The 14,168-nt window shown below is 53.9% G+C and overlaps 4 protein-coding genes across 4 annotated transcripts; 2 read left to right on the top strand and 2 right to left on the bottom strand.

The window, feature by feature from the left end:
- Nucleotides 1-337: 337 nt before the first annotated feature.
- SPSK_03719 (uncharacterized protein) lies at nucleotides 338-736 on the top strand (the record flags this gene model as incomplete). The annotated part of the gene is made up of 1 exon (XM_016730553.1): nucleotides 338-736. The coding sequence occupies one exon, from the start codon at nucleotides 338-340 to the stop codon at nucleotides 734-736; it is 399 nt and encodes a 132-aa protein (XP_016584942.1).
- A 351-nt stretch (nucleotides 737-1,087) lies between these two features.
- SPSK_02910 (uncharacterized protein) lies at nucleotides 1,088-9,558 on the top strand (the record flags this gene model as incomplete). Its single annotated transcript, XM_016729758.1, has 2 exons — nucleotides 1,088-1,301; nucleotides 1,328-9,558. The coding sequence occupies 2 exons, from the start codon at nucleotides 1,088-1,090 to the stop codon at nucleotides 9,556-9,558; spliced, it is 8,445 nt and encodes a 2,814-aa protein (XP_016584941.1).
- A 694-nt stretch (nucleotides 9,559-10,252) lies between these two features.
- On the bottom strand, nucleotides 10,253-11,350 carry SPSK_03463 (uncharacterized protein; the record flags this gene model as incomplete). Its single annotated transcript, XM_016730301.1, has 1 exon — nucleotides 10,253-11,350. One exon carries the CDS (start codon nucleotides 11,348-11,350, stop codon nucleotides 10,253-10,255), a length of 1,098 nt encoding a protein of 365 aa, XP_016584940.1.
- A 253-nt stretch (nucleotides 11,351-11,603) lies between these two features.
- On the bottom strand, nucleotides 11,604-13,142 carry SPSK_03310 (uncharacterized protein; the record flags this gene model as incomplete). Its single annotated transcript, XM_016730148.1, has 1 exon — nucleotides 11,604-13,142. The coding sequence occupies one exon, from the start codon at nucleotides 13,140-13,142 to the stop codon at nucleotides 11,604-11,606; it is 1,539 nt and encodes a 512-aa protein (XP_016584939.1).
- Nucleotides 13,143-14,168: the final 1,026 nt, after the last annotated feature.

The following is a 14,168-nucleotide window of genomic DNA, read 5'->3' as shown; positions in this document are numbered from 1 at the left end:
TGGCAAGGGACTAGCAGATTCTGCCCTGCCTCCTTGACGTTCATTGGCTGTCTAAGACAGTATGCCACATGTGCCTGCATAAGGGATTTCAAACATTGGAGTTTACAGGTTCCAACGTGCTGGCAACGCGTGCAACGTCGGTTGGAAACGCAGAAAGAGCGAACAAGTCGACCATCGCTTTTTTTCTTCGAAAGGCGCAGGTGCAAAAGAAGAGAAGGAGCGGATAGTATTCTCTCCAAAGGCACCGCAACACATCATCGTTTCCCGTTGTTATCGGCTCTTTCTAGCTTGCCCCTTTTGACACCGAAACGCACATCATAACCACGCCTGGGTGGCCATGCTCCATCGCCAGATTGGCCACCGCCGCTGTATACACCTCTCCCTGAATGAGCCCTTGCTTTCGATCCACCGGATTGTCCAGATACACAAGCCCAACAACGCCGAGGTTGACCATATTGCCATTCTTTCTTCTATCGTCCTGTTCCATCTTCTCGACGCTCGACACCTTCATCCTACCTCTCACCCATCTTATTTGCGCGTGTCCACTCGGCCCCCCGACGACTCCGACACCTCCATCCGTACGGCCAACCTCGTGGCATCCGCCAGTGCGGCCAATTCGAATTCGACGATATTATCGGTGTACAAGAAGACTAGCGAATCAGAGCAACGCAGCTACGGCGAACACCGGGGCATGCGTGCTGCTGGAACATGGGAATTGAGAGCCTGTGCCGGTTGAAACATGGGTGAGTCCAGACTCTGCGCGTCCGGCCATTACATAAAAATACATCCACAGACGTATCCATATATCCCGCTGCCGTGGGCCTCGAGCTGTTGTGCGACCAGCATGGAATAAAAGAAAGACCCTGAGGAGGTCGTCCCGGGCAGCAAGCTGGAAACTGGATGACGAGCTTGATGTGCCATTTGTGCCCATTGTCGGTCTCCATGCTGCGTATAGCTTTGTGCATACTGCGTGGCGCATGCTCGCGGCTGCTATCATCTATTTGTATGCAGCAGTCAGTCGACGATAGGACTGCGCGCAGACCCTTCATCTAGGCACGCCGTACAAGGTCAAACCGCAGCCTTCGGCATGCCTTCCGCGATAGCACAGCCCGCGCATTCTGCAGGGCAACAGCAAAAGGCAACGGGTGGTGCCAAGAGCCCCTTCCTTCACACCCTGACCCTCAATACCTCCCTTTCTGTTTTCTCCTATTCTTCCCCTGGGCGAACGAACGCGCCCAGATACAGGCGGCCGCCTGCATCTGCTTCTTGCCTCATTTCTCGGCTACCCGCGCTGACCACGAGTTTCTAATTTTATCTTTGTCCACAGCTCCGTCCCAGACGTTGCCAGAGCATGCGCCCAACCCGCTCAAGTTTTCCGCGACACCTGTGTCTCGCCTCGTTGAAGAAGACGAAGAAGACGACTGGAACAGAACCCTGCGGCCCGGCCCCGTGGAAATCCCCACAACCGCACCCCGGCTTACACACTCCCGAGTCGCCCATTCCCGTGAATCCAGTGCCGAAAAGCTTTCACAGCAACAACAAACTGTAACATCCCCATCCTCTGCATCCTCTACCGGCTTCCAACTACACACGTCGTCCTCTCGCGTCGCCTTAAACGGCATCATTGAACGGGCTGTTGACCCCAAGGCTGCTGCATATGGTCACCATCGCCAGACATCCATCGTGCATGGTATCCAGCACTCGCGGAACGGAAGCTTGGCAAGCTCGTCGTCCAGTCCATTGAGCCCGCAGATGATCGCTGCTGCCGGTGCCTCGTTCAATTCCAGCCCGTCCGACCCTCAAAACTCTTTTTCTCGCCTCGAGGGCGCCTCTGCCCTACCATCTGCCCCGCCCTCTGGCACACTCGCCCCCACACCGAATACAAACCAAAGCTCACGCCCTCCTACCGCGATGTCTGGTTCCACAGCCGTGTCAGGGCTGGCACCCACGCCCGCGCCAAACGCTATCGCTGGATCGGCTGTCCCGGAGCGGACGTCGTCTGTCGCAGACGCTGGCAACTCTGCATATGCGCCACCACGGAAACTCGAGCGCATGTACAGTGGGAAGTATCGCAACGACCATGGCCACCACCAATCTCACTCTAGGCACCATAAAGAAGAGCAGAAAACTGTTGGCGAATATGCACTCCATGTTCTCTTTACGTCATTCATCTCCATTGCTGAGGAGAAGCTCAACGAGTGCGTTGCCGGACCACTAGACTCAGAGCCCTCCATTGAGAGCATCTGCGGCCCAGGTGCGGACGCCGCTTTCGACCAGCACCTTGAAGCTCTGGGTCACATTGCCAGGCAGAAGCCCAAGCCGCTTATCGACATCATGATGCTCTGGCGGAAAAGCAAAAGCGATGCCGCAAACGAGGCGCGCAGTCAACTGCAGCAGGCTCGCGCCCAGATTGGTCCTGTGCCTCTACAACGGCGAAACACCGAACCGGTCCAGACACTATCGTCGCCCGGCGTCGCCGAGAACAGTTTGGCCAACCCGACAGCTCTCTCAGCAAAGCAGGAGTTTGTCGCACAAGCAGAACGCAAGTCGACAGTGTCCATCTACGTCTTGTGCCGCGTACTGCTCGAAGTGATTACCCAGAGCAATCTGGCTTCCATCACCCCGGAAATGGAAGACAAACTCGAAGCCATCATCTTTGGCCAGCTGAAGATGGCCGACGCCGAGCAGCTCATGGTATCCCCGCTCCGCATGGCCAACTGGAGCCTCTTCGCCCAGTTGCTCGGTGCCATGAGCGAAATCAGTTTTGCGACCGTGACTGACCGGTTCATCAACGATCTAGAGCGCTCTCAACAAGAAATCAACTTTCGCAGTCCCGTGCTCGTCAACCGCAGCGACAGTGAGGAGAAGATGGAGTTGGTCCTTGGCGGTATGAAGCACCTGCGCTTAAAACTTGCGCCAGCCAGCGCATGGGACCAGTCGTGCGACTTTATGGTTGCACTCGGCAAGCTCTACAGTCGCTGTCATGGCCAAAAGGTCAAGGCTGCCTTTTGCCAGATCTTTGACTTGCTTCTTTTGCCAGTGGCCGCCAATGCAAGCAACAGCGACTTCGGCCGGCCCAAATGGGGCGACGTCTTGAGTACCATCAGTCCTCGTCTGGCCCAGATGTTCGTCAAGCCCCGTCATTGGGCTTGTGCGTTCCCACTGACTGCCACGATGCTTTGCACATCGCCACCAGACAGCTTCGGCAATCAGTGGCTCCAGCTTGTGTATCCTTTGCAGACAAGACTAAAAGACCGTGCTTCGAAACCTCTTTCGCTCCAAGTTTTGTCCCGTATCGTGTGGACGTATCTCTACCGCACCACCGATTCTGTATCGGGTACCATTCGGAAGCTTGAGGAGGTTCTGAAGCTGATTATTCCAAGCACAAGACGGTCAATAGTGGCGGCAGACACGGCCGTGGTTGACCCCTTAATTCAAATCATCCGATTCATTGGCTTCAAGCACCCCGAGTTCTGCTTCAAGACAATCATCTTCCCCCTCATCAATGCCGAGTTGTTCACTGCCAACCGCGATCTCAAGGTTGAAAACCTAGAACCTGATCGGATTGTTGTCGGCATCCGTGCCTTCTTGGCTGTCATCTCTGATCTGGAGCGTGGCGCGGTCGGACGCCCTCCGTTTCCCCAGAGCTACTCGACGTCTCCCTCCGACCGTATGCCGACATCACCTACACTCGGCTCGCCTGTTTCGGCTGGTTTTATCGGCGGGATGGCCAATGCCAGTGCTCGCTTACGAGCCACTTCTGTGTCTACAACCGCCAGCGCGAACAGCCTCGACGATCAGTTCTCGAGGCCTGTTGCGACGAATGTACTGACGGACACCGTCCGTGACTACTATGCACGCTTCTGTGAGATTCTTGGAAAGATTACAATCATTTGCGATAATACGTTTGGAGGGCAGGCTGCGCTGGACGAGAAATTCAGCAGTCCGGGTCCAAAAACGCCCATCGCCGAGACCTTCAACTTTGCTAGACGTGATGAGCACCCGAACCCGGTCGATCAGAAGCAACCTTTCTATGAGCTTCTCCATGTCGCCGTCCAGGCTCTGCCTCGGTGTCTGTCACCAGACATTCCCTTCAACTCCTTGATCAACCTCTTGTGCACGGGCACAGCGCACATTCAGCCGAATATTGCCGAGTCCTCTGCCCAGTCACTCAAGGCCATTGCGCGCCAGTCGCATGCTCAGCCGGTCACCACGGGATTCTCGCGCTTTATTTTCAATTTTGATGATCGCTATTCCACCATGTCCGATGGCGGCATGTTGGGGGCTGACCACATTGAGAATACTCTTCGCCTGTACGTCGAGCTTCTCCAGATCTGGATTGAAGAGATTCAGCGCAAGACCAAGGACATGACGTCGGTCGACTCAGGAGAGCCCGGAAACCCCATGGCAGACAAGCGCGGCATGAAACTAGATCTCTCCAGCATCTGGGCCGAGGTCGACCAGATCGAGGCCCACGGGTTGTTCTTCCTGTGCTCGCAGTCGCGCAGGGTTCGCAACTTTGCCATCACTGTGCTCCGGCTCATCTCCAAGTTCGACGCGGCTCTTGGTAAGCCGCAGTCAGATGACAAGGACAATTTGCGCGTCATTGACATACTTGAGAACGAATCGTCCCAGATCATGAACTTCAATGACGAGTACTTGACTGTGGCTGAGCGCAGTCGGTTGCAGCGTGGCCTGAAGAACAGCGGTAGCCAGGGCGCCGTGATTGAGCTGTGTGCCAGCGACTTGTCCTACGATGCCACTCTGTGGTTCAAGGTCTTCCCGAACCTAATCCGTGTGATTAATGAGCGATGCCTTTTCGCTGTCACAATCGGCCGTGACTTGATCTGCAATCGTATCCTGCAAATGTACAAAGCGGTCACGGTAATGTCGGAGCCAGTTCGGGGTCCTTACCAAGGAACCGACCAGGGCGTTCCTCGATTCAACAATATTAATCAGACGCCAACAACTCAGCCGGAACTTCTTATCGAACAGTGGACGCTGTATCTCATTTTCGCTTTCTCGACACTCCCTGACTCCGGTGGTGATCTGCCCCCAAACGGATCGCGAGCCAACCAGCACGGGCGGAAGGGTTCAAAGTCGTCTCCTCCCAACCCCGATAAGATTGTGTCGGCGAGGAACCTTTTCAAGTATCTCAACCCCTTGCTGTCTGCGACTTCAACGTCCGTTCGAGAATCCATCGTCACCGGTATGGGAGCAATTAATCTCAGCATCTACCGTGCGCTCCTGGAGGAGCTTGAAGGTCACCTGTACCGGCTCTTTGACGAAGCGAAGGGTCGTTCCCACCAACGTACCAACAGCAGCCCCCGCCGTAACAAGAAACTTGACACTCTGCGGACCGAAGCGGCGCATGTCTACCGGCTGACGAGTCATTTTTTGAAACTTCCAGAGGTGTACAACGACGATTGGATTCTTAATCAACTTGTGAGCCAGGCCCGGGATATTAAGCTCTTCTTGATGGACGGTGAGGTCCAGCATGATATGCAGTTCCAAAAGCTACGACGCCATTATTGTGGCCTCATGGAGGAGCTGTATTTAGGGATCAACCGGTCTCGCGACCCATCTCGCTGGATTACCTTTGAGGCCCGCAAGTCCTCATTCTCGCTCATGGAGGACTGGTGCGGTTTCACGCCGAGCCAAGCCCAGCTCTACCAGCGCGACGAAAGCGGCAGAGTCTCTGTGATTGACCAGCATGTTCAACATCGACCACCGGATAGTACGCTGACCGCTGCAATGGAGATCGAGAAGCGTCATCTGCGGACGGCCGCCTTGAGTGCCATGGCTGCGCTCTGTGCGGGGCCCATCAATGTTACCACGGAAAGTGGTGCCTCGCTGCAGTTCGACATGCGACGGATGTTTGCCTGGATTGAAGATATTTTCCAGTCGGGCAACGATCGCATGCGTCTCATCGGACGGCAGGCGTTAACGAACCTTATTGTTCACAACAAAGAGCACTCGTTCTTGCTGGAACACAGCATTGGACGGTGTTACCTTACCGAGTCGGCCAACGTGCTCGAGTGTTACTTTGAAGTTGTCATTCAAGTTCTTCTCGAGCACCCTGACTACCCGTGTCCATTCTGGCGGCTGCTTGGTCTGTGTCTGTTTACGCTTGGCAACGAACAGAGCGAGATCCGTTCAAAGTCGGTTTCGATGCTTCGTTCGCTCGAGGAACGCCAGAGTGTTGGCCGTGGCTCAAAGATTCAAGATTTTGACATTAGCGTCTCGGACAAAACCAAGGCTGTCTACAAGCTTGCACAGTACAAGATCTCGGAGCGCCTGTCAAAGCAACACACCGAAGTTGCTTTCCATATCTTCTCTGAGTTCACATACTACTTCAAGGATGTGCAGCAGGCCGCACAACGGAACGTCATTGCTGTCATTCTACCGTGGATCCAGTCCATCGAACTTAAGGTCGACCCCAACGGCGGCCCGACGGCCGAGTCCTATGTTCTTCTTGCCAACCTGCTGGAGATCACTATCAAATCGAGTGGCGCCTTGCACAATGAAGTGCAGGCTCTTTGGCAAGCACTTGCCACCGGACCCCATCCTGGCAATGTGCGCCTGATTTTGGATTTTATAATGGCGTTGTGCCTCGAAAGACGAGAGCAGAACTTTGTGGAATACGCCAAGCAGATCGTTGTGTTCTTGGCCAGCACGAGCAGCTCCCCAGGGCAGAAGGTTATCGACTTCCTGCTTTTGCAGATTTCCCCCAAGGCAATGGTACCCAACGAAAAGCGGGAGACGATGCCTACACCAGCGGACGCGAACAGCTTGTTCCCCTATTGTGCCGACCTCAATGACGCGCTTCCTGTTGGAACAAAGCAGGCCGGTTTCTCACTGGGCCAGCTGTCCTTGATCCTGCTCGTGGACCTGATGGTCTCGCCTGTCAACTTAGCCGCCGAAAACGTGCCCATCTTGCTGCAAGTGGTCACTGTCCTTTGGGACCACTACACGCCTCTGGTGCAGGAGCAGGCACGCGAAATGCTGGTGCATCTCATTCATGAACTTGTTATCTCCAACATTGATGACAAGACGGTCGAGGAAGCGAAGGCTATCGAAGGCTTTGTAGAGCTGATCCGTCGCCATGACAAAACGGTAGTCTGGGGCTACGAAGACAGCAATGGCAAGGAAGACGATCAGGATAGCAAAGTACCCCCGAGCATGGAACACTTGACCTCCGAAGTTGTCAAAACGTTTGAGATTGCCTATCCCGGCATCAAGGAGCAATGGGGCCGTCTTTCGCTAACGTGGGCCACATCCTGTCCGGTCCGCCATCTCGCGTGCCGATCGTTCCAAATATTCCGCTGCATTTTGACGTCCCTTGACCAGTACATGCTTGCCGACATGCTCGCCCGGCTGTCCAACACAATCGCAGACGAAGATGGCGAGATTCGGACGTTTTCGATGGAGATTTTGACGACGCTCAAGACACTCATCTCGAAGCTCGATCCCGACAAGCTTCTGACGTTCCCGCAGCTCTTCTGGACCACCTGTGCATGCCTCGAGTCTATCAACGAACGCGAGTTCCTCGAAGCCGTTGACATGCTGAACCTGTTCTTGGACAAGTTGGACTTCCAATCCGCTAGCGTAAGGCGCCTCTTCCTGGATGGCCAGCCGACTAAATGGGATGGGCCGTTCGAAGGTCTTCAACCACTGCTGTATAAAGGCTTACGCTCTTCGCTTTGTCTGGATGCCACAATCAAGACGCTCGACAAACTCGTACGGCTCCCCAGTGATGCCCTTATTGGAGACGATGACCGCCTGTTCCTAGCTCTTGTTGCGAACCTCCCTCGCTTCTTGCACGAGATGGAGCAAGGTAACACGCTTAGCGACGACATTGTCCAGACGACACAGAAGTTGCTAGGTCTGGCACTCTCCCAAGGTCACGGCGGCATCGCAATGGTGCTGGACGGCTACTTATCTTCCACATACGACAAAGATGGTGGCGATTTTGCGATGCAGATGTTTGCGGCATTCCAAGAGCACTTCTTGCCGCGCCTCGACTTCCAGATGGTCACCATGCTGATGGGCTTCCTCACGAACAGCATTTCGTGGGTGCGGTTGAAAACCATGCGAATTCTTTGTGTGTTCATCCCGCAGACCGATATGAGGCAGCCAGATATTGCTGGCCACGGCTCCGACCTCCTTTCGCCACTCTTGCGCCTGCTCCCCACCGATTTCTGTATGGAAGCCCTCCAGGTTCTTGACAACATCATGACCATGTCCGGGTCATCTATGGACAAACATCATATCCGCATGAGTATGACGCGTGCAACATCAAAGTCCATCCGCAAAGAGTACGAGCGCACACAAAGCTTGTTTGGCATTCCAGAAGAGTCTGGCTGGGCAATTCCTGTACCGGCAAAGAAGACGGACTCAACACGCGCCAATATCCACGCCGTCTTTTACAGCTGTCAGAACACCGAGGGCGTCGCCGCCGAAACCCCAGCGCCTACACCAGAGGTGGAATTCCATGTTGAGGAGTTCCCTTACATGTACTACCCCGCGGCGATGGAGCGCACCGATACTATGCTTTCCGACGATGCGGTGCGCAGCGACATGTCAGTGACCGGCGATCTCGTCACCAAGCTCGACAGTCTAGATGACTTCTTCGACGATATGGGAACCAGCCCGCCCAGCGAGAGCCGCTCATCGACCATTACGATCACAGAAGCGTTCCCGGATGGCGCTGCTGTGGCATCGGGTGCCCAGCTCTATGACGAAATTGTGCCTCTTCTCCACGAAGCATCCAACCCGACAAACAACTTGCAAAATGCATTTGCAGACCGGCCGCCCGGATCGCGCGACGGCACCAACAACTCGGCGGTGGCCAACACAATGAACCCAGGCGCTTTCAACTTCACCAGTCATGTAGCGCCGCCCCCGCCGGGAAGTGCAGCCAGGCCTTCACTACATACCCGGTCCATCACGTCTCCATCCGCGCCGGCCTCAGTGTCTCCGTCCGGCATCGCGTCCGTTGCAGCTTCGTCGTCGTACCTGCGCGAGTTTGCCTCTGATGACGAAGACGCTTTCTTCTCGGATGTAGAAGATGACCGTCCAGTGGCCAGCAACAACGGCGGGTTGATGGTCGGCGGAGGAGCCAGTGGCGGTGGCTCTGCCGGCTCTGCCGGCTCCGCTGGATCCTTTAGCGGAGGGGTGGGTGGTAACGGCAACTACAGCGCTGGCGGTGTGTTCGAGACTATGATCCGCCCCCTAGCACAGAGCACCCGCTCGCGCATGAGGCGGCTGACGGGCAGTCGGTCGCGCGACGAGAAACTTTCTGATGTCGTGGGTGGTATGGGCGGTTTTGCAAGCATGCCAGGCTCTGCCGGGATGACGTCGCCTGGTCCGTCTAGTGGTGGTGGAGGCAGCGGCGGGAGCGGCGTCGGTGTCAGTAACAACGGCAATGGTGTTCCCAGCGGTATAGCCTCGCCGCCGCCACCATTGCGGTCGGACAAGCTCCCCGTGTCACCACAGGTGCCCAAGCTACCCAGTTCGTACCTCACAAAGAGCAAACCGAGCAACGACATGGTGTGATTTTGATGGCGTGAGATGGTTTCATTTAGGAGTTTTGTTCACGGCTGTGCTTGTTTTTTTTTTGGTATCATCGACATTTTTTTCTCTCCTTTTGGTCTTCGACGCCATGGAGTTTTTCTTGCTGTTGCAACTCGGCATCTGCTGTTGGCGATTTTATCTCATTTGCTACCATTTAATTGTTTTTGTTACGCAAGTTTTTTGGCCAGCATATTTAGCTCCTTTTGTTTCTTTGTATCATTCGCAGGACCGCGCCGATCTTGACCACCACATTTACCACGGCCATGATATTTTGTTTACTTTGGTATATCACCTTATGCAGTCGATATGACGGGCGTTTTATACCTACATTCATTGCCTTTATTCATTTATTTTCAATTATGATTTTGCGTGCTCTGCAAACCAGTCAACCCAGAACCGTTCACAACTAGCCCACTTTAAATCATTATTGTATAAGTGGTTTCGAAAACCAAACCAAGACTTTATATTTCCGTAATCACCGGGAGTATATGTGCAGATCGCTATGTCTTATTTTTTTTCTGTCTCTTTTTTTCGTTTCGGTGTCTTTTTTAAATATATACATATACGTATACGTATATTGAAAAGAAAATGAGGAGAAATTGACCCAAAGAGTAGTGAAAAAAAAGGAAAGGAGACGAAAAAAGGACCCCCCTTGACACTCGATTCAAGCTTCCATTCAGGAGCTACCAGGAACTTGACTTGGTCCAACCGGCAAGCTCTCAACGATGCGCAACTCGGCCTCGAAGCTGGAACCGGGTATTGACCAGCGCCGCAACCGGCTGGCAATTTGATCGCGTAGATAACCAGTGTCCATGGTCTGTGCCCTCAGCTGGCTCGAAAGGGGTCGGCTGGCGGCAATACTTGGGCAGGCGTCTGCCACCAAAAGGACCAGCAGGCAGGCCATGCTGCTCTGGCAAAAGGACCACAGGTACGGCGAACGGCGTTCCAGGAGAGGCAGCACATAAACCAAGTAGGCGGCACAGGAGTCGACACAGATGGCACATTTTTCGAGAATGGCCGTTGGCAGAGGTGGGATTGGCGCCAACACGGATGGCAAAGGAGGCGTCGTGCTGTTGCTTGCCTCATTGGCCACGCTACGGCCGCCTGCATCCGCACCTTCTCTGTTGCCGCCGCCGAGCCGTTCACTGGCCAGTATTTGTTGCTGTTGCTGCCACGCCGCTGCTAGGACAAAGGGCCGGTGGATGATGTGTCGGGCAGCAAAGTAGTGTATGCGCAGTATCTGGCTGCGCTCGTATACTGGCTTTGACGTATGCCTCTGTCGACTGTCTGGCCATGGCGAAACACCTTCGTTCAAGTCGTCCGTAAAGGAGAGATCGCTCCCAGCGGTGCCGCTGTTGCTCCTTCTGCCATTGTTGTCATCATCTAGGGAAGGACGAATGTGCTCTGGCATGGCTTGGTACCAGGCTTCGAGCTGACGGTTAAGCTCGGCGCTGATGGGAAGCATTTTCACAATGTCCGTGTTATGGGCATTGCTGGGATCGAGACCAAGCCCGAATCCAATGCCCGGCCTGGAAGCTGCCATGGATGCGTTGATGTCTACCTCGTCTCGCTTCCTTTTGTTTCCAGGTGTTGTTCGTCCGCCCGTGGCACTGTCGTTGTCAGGTATGGCCAGACTTTCTTGCGCCGAGTCGTAGCCGCCTTTTGCGTACAAGGAACTGTGAATGCGATTAAGAAGCCGCCTCGCTGCGATCTCGGCCACGAAGCAGATCATGTCGTTGCCATCATTTGGGTCGTGGCTGCTGGGTAGAGGCATATTTTCTGCCAGAGGTTCGATGCCACTTCTTGGAACATCCAACTCAGCCGAACGGTCACTTATCAATGTGTGTCAGCCAAAAACAAGAGACAAAAGCATAGTCATGCAACATATAAACAACGTACCACTCCCAAATAAAGCACACCCAAAACACCAGCAGTATATGCCCATCTTCCTCTGGTTCATAGCCATCTCGTTTATGCCTGGTTTCGATGCGATTAGCACAGTGTACAGGGCCAACAGTTTTGTTCCCTTAGTTGTGACGGTGTTGTACGTACTCCTCGATCAATCGCACTAGGTGCCGGCCCGCCAAATACACAAATCTGGCATTGTGCAATGGTCTCCCAGTATGAGAGAAGTACGAGGCTCCTAGAAGCAGGGCTTGACAAGTATCAAGCGACGCAGGGCCGAACTCCCACAGTGCGTGGCGCAGGATGATTTTTAGTGCTGGTTGGAACAAGGACAGAGCAAATCCGTCACGCTCATTTTGGTTATTCCGTTGCTTCACTTGGTCCGGATCGGGAGATGACGCGCTGGTGGAGGATTGTGACGGTGATGACGGAGCCGCCAACGATCCTAGCGCCCAGACGACGAGACAGATCGCCGTTCCGATAGAGTCATCAGGTCCGCTTTCATACACCTTGGAAGACCACTGGCGAAACTGCGTGGCGCTGAAGAGGGGTGCGCTTGGATGGACGTAAGTGAAGTACTTGTGTGCGAGAGAATCGAGCACAGATGGATGGCTTGCGGCAAGTACGGCCTGTGGTAAGATGACAGGCACAACACCAGGGCTGAAGACGAGGTCGAGCTGGGGCGGCAGAGGCTGGCTTGATTCCAAGTCAAAGAAATGAGTGCGAGTGTAGAAAAAGGGCCTGGTTGGACTTTCTCGAGAACCATTATCGCCGCTTAGTTTGCGTATTGGCTTGTTAATTTTGCTCCGTTGTTGCTGGTATGTGAGGAAGAAGCGGACTAGAGGCAGCGAGAGAAGAGTGTTTGCCGCAGTGGAGTGCTCATAAGGAATCAAGAATTGCTGGTCCTGCTCGATATTGTGTGATGAGCCATCGGATGTAGCAACAATCGGAGATGTTCCAGCCAAGAGGGCGCGCGAAGCGTTTGTGGTGGTGGTAGTAACGGCTGTGGAGAGACCGGTGCCGGAGGAAAAAGCGGAAGTGTCAGTTGAGTAGCCAAATACGGGCATAGCCGCAGGTGTGCTGCTGACCGTACTGGCACTATGAAAGGCGATGGGTGCATGTTGGAGGAAGGTTTGTGGATGTTGGGACTGCAATTGCGGTTGCTGTTGTTGATACAGGTACTGGGGACGATTTAATACATCGATACCTCCTAGCGGACTCACGCGGATGGACGACGGAACAGGCGCTAGCATAGGTGGCGAAGTTGACGACGCGCCCGACGCCCTTGTAGCCGTAATACCACCGTGACTGGTGGTAGCATGGGCGGCAAATTCGGGTGCCAGGTGCATAGGCAGTCGTGGAACAGGGAGACTGCCGGTAGAGGATATGTTTGCGTCTGTTACCTCAGAAGGCTCGGCTCCAGTCGCGGAAGCATCGATGGAAACATTGGAGGAAAGGCTGAGGTGAGGCTCGTCAAAATTTGAGGATGGCAGTCCTCGGAGATACAAGCGTTCCAATTTCTGGCTCTGCTCCTCGAGGAGTGCTTCAATCCGTCCGAGTCGCTCAACGACTGCTTCGTTTGGTGTTGAAGGTGATTCGACGCTGGGAGTCGATGTTGTGTTAGAGCTGACAACAGGGACATCAAAATGACAACAAAACATGTAGCTAAAGGACGCTTTTAGGCTTCGGGATACGGCGCAAGAAAGACTATGCCCGGGGATTGGACACGGGGAACACGGAGTTTGGCTTGCAGATGGCGGCTCTTGGCGGAATGGTGGAGGTGAAGATGGAGGTGGTGAGACAGGATGGGTAGAGCATGGAGAAAATGGAGGAGGATGCAGCTAGGCAAAGGCGAACAAACAGGAAGAAGTGGCCTAGCATGCTGGAGAGGAAGGTGCGAAGAGGAGGGCAGAGGCGAGGAAGGAGCGAGCAACAAACTCATCCATCCCTCTTGCCAAGTGTGTCTTTCTCTTATTCTTTTCGCTCTCTCTCTCTCACTTTTATCTTTTATCTTTTTTTTTAACAAAAATAAAAAGGCTTGGGCTCACCGTTCAATAGGCAGATCCTTGTAATGGCAATCTGCATTTGACTCTCTGCATGTTGAGCATGGCCGCTCGCCGTCGCATCTCCTCTTCCGGTGCCTGCAAAAGTCACAGGCTAAGAGTGCGCCTAGAATTTTCAAGAGGAATTGTCAATCACCGGGAAGTTGCAGAAGAAAGGAGCGAGATTATTGTAGGAGAAGGAGTAGGGGTAATGACGAAATGAAGAATGGAAGGGCGATGCTAAGATATGGCAACGATGACAGGGTAACAGGAAAGAGCAAAGGGTCACGAAACGGTTGTTGAAAGACGAGAAAGCACAGAAACTAAATACACACAGTTGTGCGCTTACTTACGTTTGCGTGTATAGTTCATGGTTGATAGGGAGGTAGCGACAACAACAAGAGCAAAGAAACAAGCAAAGGTTGTTTCCCGAGTACTTGTGCCCCACTGGCCGCGTCGGCCAGAGTGTGTAGAGTGCAAGTCGTGTGAAGAACCGTTATATATAAACAAGAACGTGTTGATGGCGCAGCTCTCTTCAATATAATCACTCCAACAGTCCCCAAATAGATCGTCGACTGAGGTTGGGCCACGCTTGGTAGGGCACGGAAACACAGGGGTATATTGACAAGTGAGTGTGGCAAAGGT

This window comes from Sporothrix schenckii (assembly GCF_000961545.1).
Source record: "Sporothrix schenckii 1099-18 chromosome Unknown Cont47, whole genome shotgun sequence".
NCBI lineage: Eukaryota > Fungi > Ascomycota > Sordariomycetes > Ophiostomatales > Ophiostomataceae > Sporothrix > Sporothrix schenckii.
This window is presented reverse-complemented; position numbering and strand designations above follow the sequence as displayed.